The sequence below is a fragment of the Cololabis saira genome, chromosome 8 (assembly GCF_033807715.1).
Source record: "Cololabis saira isolate AMF1-May2022 chromosome 8, fColSai1.1, whole genome shotgun sequence".
Taxonomy (NCBI): domain Eukaryota; kingdom Metazoa; phylum Chordata; class Actinopteri; order Beloniformes; family Belonidae; genus Cololabis; species Cololabis saira.
Window position 1 is genome coordinate 38,779,396 of NC_084594.1, and position 19,918 is coordinate 38,799,313.

At 42.0% G+C, this 19,918-nt stretch overlaps 1 protein-coding gene across 2 annotated transcripts in view; it reads right to left on the bottom strand.

The window, feature by feature from the left end:
- grm7 (glutamate metabotropic receptor 7) overlaps positions 1 to 7,923 on the bottom strand; it is a 208,757-nt gene extending 200,834 nt beyond the window's left edge. For both annotated transcript variants that reach the window (XM_061727974.1, XM_061727975.1), the window contains exon 1: positions 7,170 to 7,923. In XM_061727974.1, coding sequence (XP_061583958.1) covers positions 7,170 to 7,685 — 516 coding nt within the window. In that variant the 5' untranslated portion in view covers positions 7,686 to 7,923. The remainder of the gene's footprint in view (positions 1 to 7,169) is intronic.
- Between the last annotated feature and the right edge of the window lie 11,995 nt (positions 7,924 to 19,918).

Below are 19,918 nucleotides of genomic sequence, written 5' to 3' on the forward strand. Positions count from 1 at the left end.
ATTCTTAGACTTCATGGATTTTGTTTTATTAAAGAAACCTTACGGAGAAACCATTCAGTTGAGGATTATTTGCTGAGGTGAAGGTGTACTGAATGTTGATTCATTCAAAATTAAATAAATAAATAAATAAATACTTAAATTATTAAATATCAAATTAAATAAATTAATATGAAAATGAAATAAATAAAAAAATAATTAATAAAATCTTTTTTATTTCACGACAAATTATTTCATATTGGTATATTTATTTATTTCATGACACTTTTATTTCATAATGGAATAATTATTAATTTCATGACACTTTTATTTTGTAATGCCTCGTTTACGTATTACACATTATTTCATGGCTCTTTTATTTCACGTTCTTATATTCAAATGGGGGGGCGTGGTTTTATATGTGGTTGTGGCCAATCGTGAACTTAAAGGATCCTCATGAGGGACAGGAAAGCCGGAAGAAAACAGAAACCTGATGAAAACATTAATGAAGAGGCAGAACAAATCTAGCAAAATTCGGGGCAGACTTTCACTTTCACTAAATGTTTCTGATCGGAATACTGTAAAATATCAGAGACTTAAAGCTGCTCAGACGTATTGAGAGAGGCTACTAACCACCTTGATGGAATGGCAGCACGTCGCCCACCAGCCTCACCCACCTAAACCAGCCTCACCGAGCCCCAGTATCCCTTTCCACGACCGCTTTGACCTGTTCCCATCATCCTGACTGCAGGGCAATGCAGCGTGATTGAATCAATTTTATAATTATTAAGTTAATTGTTGAATATTATTATCCAGTACCGCTGAGCAAGTGCAGGATCAACCAGCTGTTTCGCGGATGCATGATTCATTTACGGTCTAGATGCGGAGCGGTGGTGAAGATCTACTGCTCTGAAAATGTTTCTTAAATAACCTATTGCAGTTCAATGTACTTTATTGTCTTATTAAAATCTACAAGAATAATTGCAGCCCTGAGCAGCAGCAGTCTCTCAGTGCGCACATGAAGGATACAAGTAATGCTGGTGTTCTGAAACTTCATTGAGTACCAATAAAGTTTTTCAGATACTATGCCTACGCAAACTTATGAATTGAAGTGGTAGAGTGCACAGAATCCACTGATTTCACTGTAGTACATAACAGTTAACAGATTGAGTTCATCTTTTGCTGGTATCCAGTACCAGGGTGTCACCAGTATCCAGTAGAGTTGGGTGACTGTCAGCACACATGGACCAATGATGACTTGATCTCTGTGTCAACAAGTAGTTGATTAATCACTAGCTTTTATTTTAATTGATACATTTTGTTACATTGTAATTGGTTAAAATCTTACATTTCAAATGGTTAATTATATACTTATTGCATGCCATTTATAATGAATGCAGGAGAGTGGACAACAGCAGAAATGACCTGAGGAGATAAGAAGTACGGCCGTGCTGGCATCAATACAGCTTGAAGGTACAAGAAAGAGTACGAGGGAGACAGAGGCCTTTCTTCAAAACCAGCTTTTGGTTTGAATAGGTTGAATAGGTTTGTATTATATACAATGAGACTGTAGTTAATCAATTTTAAAAATTAAGTAAAGGCCCGGCATACAACTGCTTTATTTTATTTTACTACACACCTACTACCACCCATACACTTTGTGCAAAGGATCCCTAATCAGTTATTAATTTGACTCTAAAGTAATGTTAAAAGTGCAAAGTTTTCAAGTGAAAATCCAACTTTTTATGGGCTGGACTTTAATTTTGCACCCAAGACTGGAGATAGGGCCAAGTTTCTGAAAGGCAAGAAAAAAAAAAGTTTTATGAACACAACTAATGACATGTAGGCTACAGAGATTTAGACGGAAGAATTCCTAATTTTGACTAAGTGGAAGTTCAACAATCATTTCTTTTTAAAAACCTCTAAAACCTCTCGGGATCAAGAAAACGAGTCCATTCAGAGCTGATGTACTTCTTCTCCAAATGACAGCACCGTGAAGCCGAACTCTTCAATAAAACCCAAACTATTTGGCTGCTTTCTGTTGCTTCTAATCGAGCGTCACTAATTGCCCCCTCCCATTCTGACATATGTGTCACATAATTAAGCTGGTAGGTGGCTGAGATGCTTTCAGAAGATAAATATGTTTTGTTTCTATCAGCGGTGCTATTGCTGCTAATGGGAGTTAATGGGGGGATGGTGGCTACACCTCATTAGGTCCGTACAGTGTGTTGTGATCCACCCTATGTGACAGTGGGAATGTTAGTAAGGAGTTTTTGCTACAGGAAAACATGTAGAATCAGCTTAGAGAGCCTAGAACATGGCTGTAGTCTATGCTTCTTCCACTTCTGAATAGATTTTATCACATTTGATGAAATGATAAGGCATGGAAAGTAATGAAACTACATTCACGGAGAGGTATTTACTCTAAATACTGACACAAATAAGCATCATGCATCCAGACAGGTCAGGACTACAGCCAGATTACAAGGAACGCAAATTAGCAATTCAAATACAAATTTGTATCACATCTACAGTTTCATTTTTGCCCAAATTTGGCTTTGACTAACAGCATTGACTCAAGGTGTGGTTGGCTGTCTAAACACCACAAATCCATTAAACATGGACTACTTCCTTTTCTTTGGGGCTTTGGTCCATGTAACACGGGCCATATCCTATGTCAAAACTAGCTTATGAAATCTGGGCCATATCTGCCTCATACATCACATGACAAAACCCATGTTTGGCCCAGTTGATGAAGTCTGGCTTACTTCTGGCTTACATAGTATTTGTCAGTGCTAAACACTGACTTATAATTGCCAAAGGTGGCCCAGATTAGGACCCAATGTGTCTGCCGTCTGGGTATGAATGCAAAAAAATCTAAATAACTGGAAATGCACAGATGCTTCTGGGAAAAGTCCAATCCAGGTGGGGGACTCACAATGGAAACATCCACAATTTGTAATTATTAGCGTCAATACTGTTTAAAAAGTAGTGTTCATTTCTTAAAGTCCCTTTTTTGTATATTTATTTCAATATTTGTTAACTTAGAAATATTTTAGTTAAATCTAAATATTAAATGTTATACCTAGATATATTAAATGTTTAATCTAACTGCTAAATATTAAATATAAATATGAAGTCTAAGAAGTTACATCTTTATCAATTTCATTCATAATATGCTTACGAAGATCTTAAAAGTTCCATCCATCCATCCATTCATCCATGCGTCTTCCTAGTCAAGGACAAGGGATTGTTAAAATCTGTAGCTATTTAGCCATGTTAATTGTTTTCCTCGTGAATAAAAAATAAATTAAGTCTGGGACACTTGTGGTTCTCTGGATTTGACTTTGACTTCCAAATGGAATCAGAGAATATCAAGGTATGAGACATGGGCAGAGTGTCAACAACGCATGCAGTAGAGCAGGAACACCGGCGAATGACTGTTGGTTTTACAGAGAAAAAAAAACTGTTGATCCTAAAGCGTTGCAATCAATTCTGCAGCCATCTTGTTGTTTGAACCAGCTGACTCCAAATGTAAGTCAGTCTCTATTAGTGGTGGGGGAAAAAATCGATATTGCAATATATTGTTGCGCTCTCTGTCGCAATAAATAATCGATAAACTGACGGCAAATATCGATATTTTTCTACAACACACATAATGGATTTACGAGGTTGTCACCGCACTATTGTTCATGCACTTCAATTTGTCCAGCTGTACAGTGTTTACATTTACAGGACTAGGAGGCAGTGAGGTTCTATACAAATGCACTTTCTTTGTACATTGTATGAAGTTTTGGCATTGAATAAATGCATAACTACGGACATGTTCCTTTTTATGGGAATTTTTTCTTTTTAAGTCACATTTATCGTGATATATCGTTGATGAATTTTCTTACAATATATCAAATATTGTAGATATCGTGTATCATGATATTATCGTTATCATGGGCCACATATCGCCACAGTATTGAATCGTGAGTTACCCGTATCATCCCATCCCTAGTCTCTATTGACCTCCATGTTAAAATGTCCAACTTTAGGGGATCTGCTGAAGGAGCTGATAGCCAAAGCTAACTTTGTTTGACATATGGTGGGTGCGTCCCTGACGGCTTCTCAAGCAACATGGCTGCTCCTCGTACGAAAAAAGAGCTTGAAAACTGCTCTTCAAAAACCAATGGGTCATGTGACCTTATGCCTTGTCCATTGTTTTATACTGTCTGTGTCTCTAACGCCTGTATGAGTCATCAAATAAAGCCCGCTGCAGTCCCTCTACAATTGCTGCAGTACCTTCTGCACTTGTGGAAATATCTGTGAATGTAAGAAAAAACGGATTTTTACAAAATGAATGTATATGACTTGGAAGGTCACCTGAAACAATCGAAAATTGGACAGTTGCAGTTTTTAATACTTACTTCTTATATCAATTCAAGTCATTATTTCTCTAAACCCTGTGCCAGTCTCCAGTTTAAACTGGGTCAGAACTCCGACTCTCAGTTCTGGAATTAGAGTCTATCCCATAGGAGAACTAGAAATGTTCACATTTTTAACTTTCCAGTACCAGTTCCACGATATTGACGTTGGGTATCAAAGAACACAGATATAAGGTGCTTACTTGGCGCCAATGCTAGATATCTACCTTAGTTCGACAACTCATGCCCCACCTCTTTCTCATCTCCATCGCCAGTAGCTGAGCTCATCTGGCATGTAAATGTTCAACTGGACTGAGACTGAGCTGCACAGTCCCTACCCTTCTCCATCCCACCCCTCAGCTGTGACCAGGAAGTAACCGAAAAAGCTGATAAAGAAAAGAAGAAAAAAACATTAAAGCATACAGGATATATGAAATGTCCAGAGTTGTAACATACCATTTCCATATAGTCTCCATGGACCTGTATGAAGCGCTCTATGTGCCCCCTAGTGTTCAATGAGGGAAGTACCACTCTTTACAGATGACTAATGGATACTCATTACAGAAACCTGCACTTGTAACCTGTACAACTCCATCATGCAACAGAAGGAAGTCAGTTTTTCTAAATAAATATCTTACTATACACTACCTACCTGAAATACACTATATACACACATACATGTACACACACATACACAATATACACTACCTACAATTACTTCAGCTTGCTGTCACCAGCTAGACAAAAGATGTATTTGTTGTTTTGGTTTGTGATGTAAAAAGATCCTCCAGAAAAAAAAAAACAACACTGGAGACTGACAGCACGACTCATGTTCACTCTAGCGGTGGAGGTGATTCCACTCCACATAAACTCTCATTCAAATTTCCTTTTCATCACAGACCATCAACCTTTTCCTGGAACTTAAAGCAACTGAAAACAACTGCTCACCTGTTCAGACACTTCTGAAACTTTTCTGTATGAAGAAAAATTACTGTAAAGTTTCTTCAAGACAAAAGAAAAAAAAGACAAACCGAAAATCAAACCCTTAGCCTTAACTAAACCAGGAACAATGAACGATCACTGAAGTTCCATTTGAGCAACAGTGTGTGTGTGTGTGTGTGTGTGTGTGTGTGTGTGTGTGTGTGTGTGTGTGTGTGTGTGTGTGTGTGTGTGTGTGTGTGTGTGTTCATAAATGTACACACACTTGTCTTGACAGTAACGAACGCTTGGCAAGATGTGAGGAGGTGTGGGGACTTGTACATGAAATAATGTCTGTTGGCAGAGGATTCCATTGAGTCATTGCAATACATGACAATAATGACTTCCCAAATGCAGCTTTGTGTTGGGATACACGGCACTCACCCCTTCTAACAGATCTTGTTGTTCGTGTTGAACTTCTCAGAGCAGAGAGTAACACATTTTCTCAAGGGGGGAGCTGCAGCATTATGGATAATTTTAAAAAGTGAGCAGACATTTGAGTGCTTTATAAGAAGTTTAACAATATGCTTAACATCAAGTTTAAAACAGGGGTCTCGGACTCCAGTCCTCGAGGGCCGCAATACTGCATGTTATAGATATCTCCCTGCATCAACACACCTGATTCAAATTAATGGTCGTCACCAGCTTGTCATCAAGGTCTGGACAGCTCCTTTGGTGTCACAGCTCCTTTTTATCACGGGGTGCTGAAGCAGGGAAACATCTGAAACATGCAGGAATGCTGCCCTCGAGGACAGTGTTTCCCAACCCTGGTCCTCGAGGCACACTGTCCTGCATGTTTTAGCTCAGGGGTGTCCAAAGTCGGTCCTCGAGGGCCGGTGTCCTGCATGTTTTAGATGTGTTCCTTTTTTTATCAAACCGTGATACAAGGAGCTTGGTCATCAACAGAACTATCTAGACTTTGATGACAAGCTGGTGACGACCGTTAATTAGAATCAGGTGTGTTGATGCAGGGAAACATGCAGGACACCCCTGTTTTAGATGTTTCCCTGCTTCTTTACACCCTGAAACAAAGGACTGTGTCACTAACACACTTATTCAGACCTGAATGAGAAGCTGGTGACGATCATTAATTAGAATCAGGTGTGTTGATCAAAATCATACAGCTCTCTAGGACCAGGGTTCCCTACCCCTGTTTTAGATGTTACCCTGCTTCAGCACATCGTGATACAAGTGGCTGTGTCATCAACAGAATTGTGCAGACACTTGATGACAAGCTAATTAGGACCATTAATTAGAATCAGGTGTGTTGATGAAGGGAAACATCTAAAACAGGGCCGGTCCTCGAGGGCCGCAGTCCTGCATGTTTTAGTTGTTTCCCTGCATCAACACACCTGATTCTAATTAACGGTCGTCACCAGCTTGTCATCAAAGTCTGGATAGTTCTGTTGATGACTGAGCTCCTTGTATCACGGTTTGATAAAAAAAAGGGACACATCTAAAACATGCAGGACACCGGACCGGCCCTCGAGGACCGACTTTGGACACCCCTGCTCGAGGACCAGGGTTCCCTACCCCTGTTCTAGATGTTACCCTGCTTCAGCACACCGTGATACAAGTGGCTGTGTCATCAACAGAATTGTGCAGACAATTGATGACAAGCTAATTAGGACTATTAATTAGAATCAGGTGTGTTGATGAAGGGAAACATGTAAAACATGCAGGACTGCGGCTCTCCAGGACCAGTGTTCCCTACTCCTGCCAGGTGTTCCCACCTGTTCAACATCCAGTTTCCCACCAACTTCCCTCAGCTCACTCACGCACGCGCGCTTGTGCGCGCCCCCGTACCTGGAAGAGTCTGAGGATGTTCGCCACCATGATGGACACGGAGCTGGCGGACGCGCCCACCACTCCCACCACCCGCTCGGGCTTCACGAACACGGGCGGCTCCCCGCTGGTGCAGCGCACGTCGGTGGCGTCCTTCTGGATGAGCGCCTGCACGAACGTGAGCGACTGCTCCAGCGCGTGGGTGTCCCGCGAGCAGGTGTCCAGGACGCGCGCGCCCAGCGTGACGTTGGGCAGCAGCGCGGGGTCTCCGTTGATCTGGTCCAGCGCGTACATCATGGCCTCCAGCCGGTGCACGCCCCCCTCCCTGCGGATGTCCCCGCACGGGGCGGGCCCCCCCCGGCCGTGCACGGGGAACAGCCCCCCCAGCGTCACGTCCCCCTCCACGCGGATGGAGTGCGGCGCGTAAACCTCCTGGGGGGCGGCCGGGGCCAGGAGCGCGTGGAGCAGCCACAGCACCCACAGGTGCGGGGGGCTGCTGGTGATGCCCATGCCCATGGCGGGGGGGTTCCGATCCATGTCTGCACTCCCCCACTGCCCTCCCCCCCCTCCTGGTTTGTAAAAAACCCGCAGTTACAGCTCACGGACCCACGTTATCCCCGCGCGCACAGCCGCGCGCACTGCCACCGCATCCACATCCACCGCTTGTTGCTCCAACATCCAGATTCTTCCAACCCCCTCCCAAAAAAAAAAATTTAAAAAAAATCCCGAAATCCAGAATCCCAGAGATTCCACTGACACGAAAAAAAGAGCTGCTCCTCCAACTCCTGCAGGCGCGATACTGTTGGAAAACCCAAGCCAGCCCACATCCCGCGCTCATGTCACGCTCCGCCAACATCCACGCGGATGACGGGGAGCAGCGTCACACCTGCTGGGACGCGTCACACCTGCGGGGGGGACGTCACGCAGGTTCACCGTTCACGGACAAATGAGGAAAAAAAGAAAAGATGATGAAGCCCGGAGCGAAATGAAACCCACACCGCAGCAGAAATAAGCGGTCCTGTGTATCTATGGCAAACCACCAACGTCACAAAACGATTAAGTAAAGCAAGAAACTTTTTGGATAACAAAGACAGAGTTAAGAAAGCAACGTTTTCACAAGATGAATAATACAAACTGGTCTGTGGTCATTGAAAGTCTAGGTGCAAGCTAAAAGAACGTGAAAAAATGTTAATATCAATAAGAACAAATGTAAAAAAAAAAAAATCAACATTTAGAAGGAAAAAAGTGTGGTTAAAGGGGACCTATTATGGCATTAAATACTTATTTTAAACAGGCCTTGAATGTCTTAAAAACAAACTTTTGATTGTTTTTGCTAAATAAATCAGAAATTCAGCCTCTGAGCCATGTCTTTATCTTCCCATTCTCTAACCTCATTATCTATGTGGGATTCTGAGTGGGCGGGGCTATGATAATGAGGCTCTGTGCTGATTGGCTGCCTGAATGACGCGATACACCGCCACGGAAAAAAAATGGGGGAAGCTCCGGCCGGCGGAGTTAGTTGTGGGCGTGGTTTCACGCATCGGAGGCTAACCTATGTAAATCGCATTTTCGTTACGTAACCACATCACACTGGACGGATCATCCAGGCGGCTGCAGAATTTGGCTGCTTTCGTCCTTCTCTGAGTTGGCAGGCTGAGGGGAGACCACTTTATATATGTTAAAGCAAGAGAAAACCTGTTTTTCATAATAGGTCCCCCTTAAGAAAGCAAAGTTTTCACAAGCTGAAAAATACAAACTGTTCTGTGGTTATTGAAAGTCTAGGTGCAAGCTAAAAGAACATGAAAAAATGTTAATATCAATAAGAACAAATGTAAAAAAAATCACAGGACAAAAGTGCTGTTAAATTATAGTTTCAAAAGCAGCAAAAATGCTAAGCTCTGTTGTCACTGAAAGCAACTTTTAACCCACTCATAATGATAAATACCTTAAATAAAAATACTTTAATAAACGCCGAAAACCCATCTTGCAGCAAGAAAAGGAATAAAAGAACAAAACAAAAAAACAAACATTAAACTGTAGGAACATTAAAGGAATATATAAGGAACACTAGACTAGAGGAACATTTGGGGAAGATAAGAGAAATATTGGAGCATCAATAGTCGTGTTTCCATTACAACTAGATTTGCACAAAACCTAAATATCAAAAGGAAATACCTGTACGCCTTTAATCTGCAAACAGTTTTCTTAAATTGCAAAAACCGTTTGACTCTTTTACGAGGTGGTTTTACAGACGTATTGATAATCCAGTTTACCGTAAAAGTGTCATCGAAACCCTTTTTGCACATTTAAACGTCTCTGGCATCATCGCTGGATATGACGTAGCTGATCAATAAAGTAATCAAAATCTAGTTTCCTGCTGCTTTTGGGCTCATTAATACGATGCAGTTGTGCTGTAACACTACTTAATCATAATGCGTTACATAAGAACGTTGGCTCTGAATAATTCTCCGCTGTCTTCATCCTCTGTTCACTATTTTTGCAACAGCAGTAGTGGCAATCTTCTAAAGATATTTTGGTCCACCTTATTTGACGTGAATATCTTTTTTATTGTTTTGAGGAGCAATCTCACAGAACCAGAACATGGAGAGTTATGGAAACGGAGAGAGAACTCAGAGTAACGCTCATGAAAAGAAAAAACACAGTTCAATGCAAACATCAACCCTCTGCAGCTGTAGCTATATCGCTTATTATTCGCCTATTTGCTTTCCTTTTAACAAAAAGAATCGTGCTCCTGGTGGGAAACGATCCAGCAGTTTCCCAACGACTTCACTCCCACACACAAACGCTCCAAACAAAATAGCATTAAATTCCTTCCGGGGACGTTGTGAGTGCGTGTTAGTTCCCCCATGACTTCAGCCCCCACACCCTGGGTGGGGTTTGGAGAATGGGCCTTTCTGTGTGGAGTTTGCATGTTCTCCCCGTGTTCCCTTGGGTAGCAAAAACCATGCAGCAGTCCTGGGCTATACATGCCCCCTCTGGCCAGATGGGTGGGGGGGATCTGGCTGAAATAACGTGATCCTTCCACGCGCTACAGAGAGAAGGCCCACCCTGTCTGGTGAAAAGAAGCGGCCTGCTCACTCAGGTTAAGAAGGGGACCTGAGCTCAGTGCAGGCCCCACTGTAGGGCGCTCCCGGGGATGGTAGAGGACGGCAATGCCAAGGACTGTCACTTAGGTAGGAGCACTGGGTGATAAAATGGGGAAAAAATTGGGATAAAAATATAAAAAAAAAAAAAAACACGTGTGGGCAGAATGCTCCTCTTTGTGGCGTTCATGGGCTCATTTATAGAAAAAAACTACTAGAACACATATCTAAAGGGGTGTTTTCATATCAACTAAAATGCATATGAAGGAAATATTTTACCAGCCTCTGGTTAAAGATGATGTTTACTTGCAAGTAAAAGTAAAATTTTGTTTTTATAAAGTGTAATCCCAATGAATAACATATATCAATCAAAACCTTTATTAAGGACACATACTATCAGGGCGCATAAAAACTATGCAAAAATAAAATAAAGTAAAAACAGACATGAACCATAAAATCACAGAGTTTTCAGAAATGATCGTTTTTGGTGACTTTGAGCTTCGTTTTCGGGTAAACGAACGGCCAAAATGCATGAAAACAACACCGTTTTTGCTACGTGTAAACGGGGCCTTAGATGCTACCCTGCTTCAGCACACCGTGACACAAGGAGCTGTGTCAACAATAGAACTGTCCAATCAGGTGTGTTGAAGCAGGGACACATCTAAAACATCATTATCATTACTCACAGACAATAATAATGAATACATTATTTGTATTACTGTAATGTAATTGTTATAATATTTAATATTGATCAAATGATTTATTATTTTTATTCAACGACTGTGGTCCAGTGCAGGATCTGCCAGTGGTGGGTTTGTGGATGTGCAATTCATATGCAGTCTGGATGCGAGGACAAGACGTCTTCTGCTGTGACTGCAGCTGAGGACGCGTCCCTCTGACTTATAATGGTTGCGACAGCTGTGTGTTTCACCCACAAATAAACAACAAGTGGAGCCGGAGAGAGAAGTGTCTGAATTCGTACACAACGCAAGAGAGTACTTGCCTGAAAAGAAGAAGCTGTCTATTTTCCGTTCTATTCACTGGAAGACTGGTGTCTTCAGGTGTCTTCTCTAGAAAATTACTGTGTGTGTGTGTGTGTGTGTGTGTGTGTGTGTGTGTGTGTGTGTGTGTGTGTGTGTGTGTGTGTGTGTGTGTGTGTGTGTGTGTGTGTGTGTGTGTGTGTTTGTTTGTTCTTGTGACGGCTGCAAAAAGCCATCATTCACTGACCACTGAGAGTGTTGTGTGTTTTTTGTTGGTTTGTTATTTGTCTGTTTGTTTGTTTTCATCCTTTCATGCTGTTTTTTTGGTATTCTAAAGCCATCTTTGTCATTTTTCTCACAACAGAGGACATTACTGAGTGATATGAAAAACACAGTGGCTTGCCATACATGTCCTTCCTGCTTCAGCCCCTCTCGTCTTCCTTAGCCACCTGTGCATGGTCAGCGTGTGCATGTGTGCTCAGATCTGAGGAACGATCAAGGCAGGATTTTCCGACTTCAGAAGGAGGAGGAGACAATCGCTCATGTTAACACTCGCTCTCTGACACTTACACGCACTCCTACGCACATTTTGGTAATTATCAGTCATATTGCTGCTGACAAAACAGCCAGAAAATACTCAGCAGAGATCAAGAATCAGCTTTTATTAAACATGAACTTGAAAAAAATAATCAAATTCTGCACACACAATCTTTCTCTACCCCCAGTGGAGCAATTACAATGCACTTTAATGCTACTGATAACTGCCCTGAAACTCACTCTGATATGTTGCTGATTCAATAATGCTTTATTAATCCTGGAAGGGAAATTATATTGTATGAATACTTAAATATAAAATGAAAAAGGACATGTAATATACATTTCTGGAAAAATCTCTGTGTGCTGGGGGCAAGGCTGATGCCCCAGCTCATGGGGTCCTCACTGTGTAGCAAATAGACATGACTATCTGAAGGGAGTTACAGCTTGGACTCAGGAATGCTTCCAGAAATCTCTGTGCAATAACACAGGTTAAATGCAGGTTAAAGATCTATCATCAAAAAGAAGCCCATGATCATGTGAGCATGATCAAAAAATTCCACCTTCTTCTCTGAGCAGAAGCCCATTTTAAATAAAGTGAGGTTGCCATGGAGACAAGAGGCATTATCCAGCTAGTTATCAGTGCTCAGTTTAATAGCCTGCATCTCTGCAATGGGCATTGGTGCATTGGTGTCTGTGGAATGGATGACTTGCGCATCTACAAATCAAACATAAAAGGTATGTACAGGTTTTAGAGTTACATAAGATCCCATCTGGACAACTTCTCTGTCAGAGGCGGACTTGCATCTCTTGACAGGACCATGCTCCACCACATACTGAATCCATTATAGAAAGATGGCTTCTACAGATGGTCCATATAACATTTTACTGGCCCCCGAGGTTTAGTAGAAGATTACAATGAATATTCTGAGCTTTACTACCCATCCAACATCTGTATGTGGGGCACATTTGATATCAAATGGACTGAAAAATGGGACCAAACACAGATTTGCCCATGAATTCCATGTGAGTGGCTTGAAGCGTTTCTTCTCAGGTACATGTGAATGGACCCAAATTGGCTATCTTTTGTGTCCCACTTGGGCCAACGACATAAACAAACCCAAGAGGGTAATTCACATTAAACCAGCGGATAATCGCAGATGGGGCCCATTTACTCTGTATCTCAGATGACCCCCATGTACACCTGCTGGCTTGGGTGGGAGCTTACAGCATATACTGTATAGAGACAGTATGATTTGCAAATTTTTTCAATGTATTCAAATATAACATGTTAAAAAATGTATTTGCCTGTTCTGGAGTTTGTAAGAATCCACAAAGAAAAATAATACTCGGATGTTTGTCTACCAAATGCAAACATGAACAAAGTTGCTGGTAACCTTTTAAATAAAGAATGAAAACTCCCCAATGACCACTGAAATAACTAGAAACTAACAAAAGTAATAAATAATTAAAGCTGCAAGCAGCAATGAACAGGCCCAAGCACCCTTGTGCACGTTCAGGCGTGCTGCAGTGGAAGCGCTTGTATGACTTGCATATAGATGTCTTCAGGCCTGGACATTTAGCGGATGACACCACCCACGACTCTCTATATCAAACCATTCAAAAGTTATGGCAGAAAGTTGGAACTATCAGATATCGACCAATCAGATGAAGGGGCGGGGCTAATTTGCAGCAATTATGTTCAAGGACTCAAAACCGAGTTCGATGACATCACCCATGAGTCTTTATGTCAAACCATTCAAAAGGTATTGCAGAAAATCGGAACTATCACATTTCGACCAATCAGAATAAGGGGCGGGGCTAATTTGCACCAATTAAGGTGAAGGAGTCAAAACCGAGTCCGATGACTCCACCCACGACTCTCTATGTCAAACCGTCCAAAAGTTATAGCAGAAAATAGGGACTATCAAATATTGACCAATCAGAAGAAGGGGCGGGGCTAATTTGCACCAATTATGTTCAAGGACTCAAAACCGAGTCAGATGACACCACCCACGACTCTTTATATTAAACCATTCAAAAGTTATGGCAGAAAGTAGGAACTAGCAAATAATGACCAATCAGATGAAGGGGGGGCGCGCTTTTTGGTGTCTATCGTCGCCACGGTAACGCTTTTGACTGAGAAAAGTAATGCGCGTCGTTGCAGGACGGAGACGCACATTTTGATGTATAACACACCTGAGTGCACGTTACGGTTCGGGCCGCATTAACTGCCGAAGGAATGGCGCAAACGTTGCCAAAATTACACGATTAATTCAAAATGGCCGACTTCCTGTTCGGTTTCGGCCATGGCGCCAGGAGACTTTTCTTTAAGTTGCACCATGATACAGGTGTGTACCGATTTTCGTGCATGTACGTCAAACCGTATTGTGGTGCTTGAGGCACAAAGTTTTCTAGGGGGCGCTGTTGAGCCATTAGGCCACATCCATTAATGCAAACCATGAAATATCAAATTTTTCGCCAGGCCTGGCTTCCGTGCAAAATTTGGTGACTTTTCGGGCACGTTTAGGAGGGCAAAAAGGCCCTCCTTTGTCGGAAGATATTTTAGCTAATTATGGTGTTCCGCAGGGTTCAGTACACTACATACACACTACATACATTTTCATTGCTATGCTGATGATTCGCAGCTCTATTTGTCTATGAAGCCAGATGAAACAGAACCATTAGCTAAACTTCAGGCATGTCTTAGGGACATCAAGGACTGGATGTCCGCAGATTTTTTGCTTCTAAATTCCGATAAAACAGAGGCTATTATTTTTGGTCCAAAGCATTTTAGGAAGGGATTAAATGATGTTGCAATGGCCTCCAATACAACTGTGAGAAGCCTTGGTGTTATTTTCGATCAGGATTTGTCGTTTAAGCCGTATATTAATTAGGTTTGTAAAACAGTGTTTTTCCATCTCCGTTATATCGCAAAGATTAGGAACATCCTCTTGCAGAGTGATGCGGAAAAACTAATTCACACGTTTGTATCTTCTAGGCTTGATTACTGTAATGTACTATGAGTAGGATGTCCAAGTAATTTGCTGAATAGGCTCCAGTTGATCCAAAATGCCTCAGCGCAAGTGCTGACAGGAATCAACAAGAGAGACCACATCTCTCCAGTGTTAGCCTCATTCCATTGATTCCCCATAAAACTCCAACTCCAAGAATCCAATTCAAAATGTTATTACTTGCATATAAAGCCCAAAACGGCCTAGCTCCACGATATTTGCAAGACTTAATAGTACCTTATGTTCCTAATAGAGCTCTCAGTTCTCAGAGGGCAGGTCTACTCGTAGTTCCGGAAGACGGGCCTTCTGCTATCAGGCACCATTATTATGGAACCAACTTCTGTGTTAAGGAGGCTGACACCACCTCCAATTTTAAAACCAAACTTAAAACCTTTCTGTTTAGTAAAGCCTATAGTTAGTATTTAGTAAACATCTAGTTAGTGTAAGCTAGTGTGTTAGAGTCAGTATTCATAGCTGTGGCTATAGAACAAGACTATAATAGTGGTAGATATGCTGCTATAGGCCTATGCTGCAGGCATGATCCACTGGGCGGTGCCCCTCACCCTTCTTCTCTTCTCCTCTTCCATTTTTTATAATAAGTATCTCCTAGCCATAATTTTTGTCCATCATGCCCCCCCCCGACCACCTCGGTGTCTGCTGTCTACATCTGTTTACATAGTCATCCCTGTAGTGCCATTTTGTCTGTATCTCTCCTTTCTCTGTTCTTCATTCTCTCTGTCTGTTTTCTTTTTTCCTGCTCTACCCAGTCTGGCCTCCGGCAGGAGGGTCTCCCCTTATGATCCTGGTCCTGCTCAAGGTTTCTTCCCTCCTAAAGGGGAGTTTTACCTTGCCACTGTTTGGCTTAAGTCTCCCACCAGGGGAGTTTTTACCTGCCATTGTTCATGTTATGTTTAGGTAATAATTGCTCGGGGGTCATGTTCTGGGTCTCTGGAAAGCGAGACAACTTCTGTTGTAATAGACGCTATATAAATAAAATTGAATTGAATTGGAGCTGCTTTGCTGCATTTAGTTGAGGATGTCTTGTATCTGTGCAATTAAATCTCAATGAAATATCAAGGTATTCTGGATCAAAATGTGCTGCCCAGAGTTGGAACGCTTGGTCTCAGTCTAATTTTCATTTGCCGTTCTGTAAAATGTTGTTTATTTTGTCAGTATTTATTGGTCAGTTATTTCAGTGACCCTGAGTTTCTCTTTTTAATGGAAGTATGCCAACAAATGTTTCCACGTGTGATAAGTATCCAAATATTTGGATACTTCTGTGGACTCAGAGCTGTTGAGCAACTCTGCTTATACATAAAACTCAGTAAATGATTTTCTTTTCTTAAAATCTTGTTTAAAAAATGTATTTATTTTAATATTTCATCACATTCTGTTTATATTTATACACATTGACATTTTATTGAGGTTCTCTGGAGTTTAGATTGTACATCAGTTAAACAATCTTTCAGAATACATGGGAAGATTCACAGGAGGAAATTCTGCATCTATCCATCTTCATCCACACTTCTCTCTGTTTCAGAGTTACGGTCCGGAGTTGGTGAAGCGGCTCCACAGGAAACTGCAATATCATGAACAGTGTCTCGGTTGGTTAGTGCTGCAGATTAAATAAATATCCAGATGAAGCTCATTTAGCGGCGCTTCAGAGAGCTGCTGCTTCAATATTGCCACTAACAAAGTGTCGTCTGACAGATGTGGGGGTTAGTTTGATTTTAATTGGTTGTGTTGGATTACAGAAAGTAGAAATATCAGCCAGCGATTGAAGTGAAGCAATCTGCCACTCATCTTCGAATGACAAAACCTTAATTCTGTTTTATTCTAGTTTGTATGATTTTCTGTCATACTGTTTGCAGAATTATTCCTCATGTATTTTACTGGTCCAAGCAGCTAAACTGCTAGACACTTGCTACAACCTGCTTCATCTTGGCCTGCAGTAAACTACTGGATATACAGGTGAAGCATCATCGTTGACCTCGATTAACAGGTATATCAGGGGTAGGCAACCCTGGTCATAGAGAACCACAGTCCTCAGTGTTTTAGGTGTTCTTCATCACACCCTGATGCAAAGGATTGTATCATTAACAGACTTGTACAGACCTGGATGAGAAGCTGATGATGGCTGTTAATTATAATCAGGTGTGGTGATGCAAGGAAACATCTAAATTTGACATGCAGGACTGCGGCTCTCCAGGACAGTGGTCACCAACCCTGGTCTTCGAGATCTACTGTCCTGCATGTGTCACGATGGCTGTTCATACACGTGGTGATGCGGCCCATAGCTTGTAGCTCTTCATGCTTAAATAGGAGCTGTGGCCTTCTTCATAGCTCACAGAAAACTCCATGGGACCGTGGACGGGTCTGATGTAGAAGACATCTTGGGAGCAAGAGAGGAGGAAAAGAGAAAAAGAGGAAAAGAGAAAAAGAGAAAGAGAGAGAGGTGGGAGCCTGCTCTTTATAGCTGGGCCCAGGCTGCGACTGCGGCCCCTCCTGCGATTTGGGGTCCATGCCCAATGAGGGGGCTATTCCTTATTACTGAAGGGCCGTAAATGTAAATCCTGCTCGGGTTTTGAGTCATTATGGAGGTTCCTTTGTTCCAAACCATGCGGTCAGCTGTGAGAAAATCAAGGCTGGTCTCAGAGTGAGGCCTCAGAGCTGGGCCTTAAAGTTCAAAGTAAGGCTTCCCATGTTCACATAGGACTGTGGCCCAACAGCTGGATGTGTGCTGGAAGTTAATCTGCACTAGTTATCACAGAATATCAAGTCCTGAAATGTGTGGTTCATACAACTTATATATTCCCTTTGTCCAGACCTATGATCCACGTATTTATGATGCATAACCTTATCTTCTTTCAAAGGAGGATCCTGAAATGACCCAAGGCAATGTTTGCACACACACCCACACACCCGACCCACTGGCCATCAAAGGCTTTGAGTAAGCAGAATACCTGAAACCGCTGTACACTAAGACACTGCTGAGACCAGTTCCAGGTTTGTCTGGAGGGGTTTGGGTGGAAGCTTAGCAAACTAATCAGCTATCATCACCCCCAGTTGAAGGCTGGTAGCCAGAGCAAACCAAAAGACACCAGGTGGACTGTCTATATATCATTGGCTTCAACCTATTGTAGCAATGGGGTCTTTTGATTAAGTGATCTTTACCTTGGATGAGGGGTTTTCAATTCCAGTCCTTGAGCCCCCCTTCCCTGCATGTTTTAAATGTCTCCTTGCATCAACACACCTGATTCTAATTAACGGTCGTCACCAGCTTGTCATCAAGAAAAAGAGGCTTGAAAAGGGCTATTAACAAACCAATGGGTCATGTGACTTCATCTTCATCCATTTTTTTTATTTTTTTTTTGCAATCTATGGTGTAGGACAGTAGTTTTCTCAACTTTTCCATGGCTAGGACTGGCCTAGTCCTATAAGTGCCAAGATAAGCAACCACAGGTTCCAGTGCAGCTTAGCTAGTCCTTGTTTCAGCTCTGGTAGCACTTGTTTCAGATATGAATTTGGCACAACATCTGAAATTAGGATGTTTTGATCAGATTTGATCAGAATGAATGCAAAGTTACATTAGTTTGTATAATAGGTCAACATTAGCCAAGCCACCCAAGTCTTTGTCTAAAGCCTGGAGATTACAGTACTGACCAAGAGACAGGAAGCAGAGCTGGAAGTAGCAGAGAGGACTGCTTTCCAGACTTTTTGACGAACTCAGATGAACTTCAGTCATGCTGTAGCTAATGGGGATCCTAATTAAACAATTAAACTCATGCACAATTCAGAATCACACATTAACCTGCATACATGTTTTTGGACTTTTGGAGGAAGCCAGAGTACCTTGATAAAAATCCACACAAGCACGAGGAGAACATGCTAACCCCACACACAAGGACTCCATCACAGAGTCAAACTGGGAACCTTCTTGTAGTGAGGGAACAGTGCTCACTACTAAACCACTGTGCTATCCAGTCATCAGAATACAGATTCATGAATCAGCATGGCTTCCGCAAAGCATGAAAACTAAAATCATTCAACAAAAAATATTCTTACAAACTGCAGGTAGGGAAAGAAATAACACAATCACAGGCACAAGTGGCTGAAATGAGGGTTCTGAGTTTTCTGTTTCTGTCCAGGTGAGGGGATCTACTGGAAAGATCTCTTAGCTGGCCTGAAAACATCTTGGTGTTCCCATAGAAGAGGAGATGATCATTTAATTAAGGACTGATGACTATCAGAGTTTCCTACATGTGGACCAGGTCAAACTGAAAAGTTATCTCCAGATGAATATTTAAAAGTGTAACAGCTGATAAATGTTTGAAGTAAATCACAGGAACAACATCCTGAATAATGCAGGCATCTAGTGTAAAATCTCTGATGGTGGAAGGAAACAGAGGCCTGCTCTAGTGAGGAAAGAAAAAGAGGAAACTTCATTCTCCCGTTATTAAATCATTCATGAGAAGGCTGCAGAGGATTCCTCTAAGAGGAGAGGCATTGAAGGATGGAAATGATTGACTCTCATCCCCATACAAAGGCCAGTGTTGTATCTGTTAGCAGTAAAGACCTCGCTCTTATTATTGCTCTAAATGGGTCAATAAAAAGTGCTGATCTTTCCATTGGAGACTAATTTAGATTGAGTGACATTATCGCGTCTGAGTGTTCACCCATGACTCTCCAAATCAGAGTAGTTTTTTATCAGAAGAAGAAGAAAAATGAATTAGAAAAGTGATTAAATATTTCGAGTTGCGTGGAATAAAGATAAATAAACAAGACAGCAACACAGGATGGAGAGGAGATCACTGCTCTGCTTTTCTTGTGATCTCGGTAAAGAAACAGCGCGATCGGAGATGGTTTGTTGATGGTTTGAGATGTGTTCAACAGTTCCTCCGTTTGGTTTGACGACTTGTTACATGGGATTGTCCTGCTGATTCAGCTCCAAACCAGACAGACCGCAGCAGAGAGCTGGCTGCGCTACCTGGCTGCGGGGACGAGCTGCAGCGGCCAGGTGGAGGGTGCAAGCGCATGTCGTCAGGAGATTAATTTACCGAAGTTTTTGGAGCAAAGTCGGATATAACATGCACAACTCTATCTGCACCGGGACTGTGTTGATCTGCCCCCACTGTTTT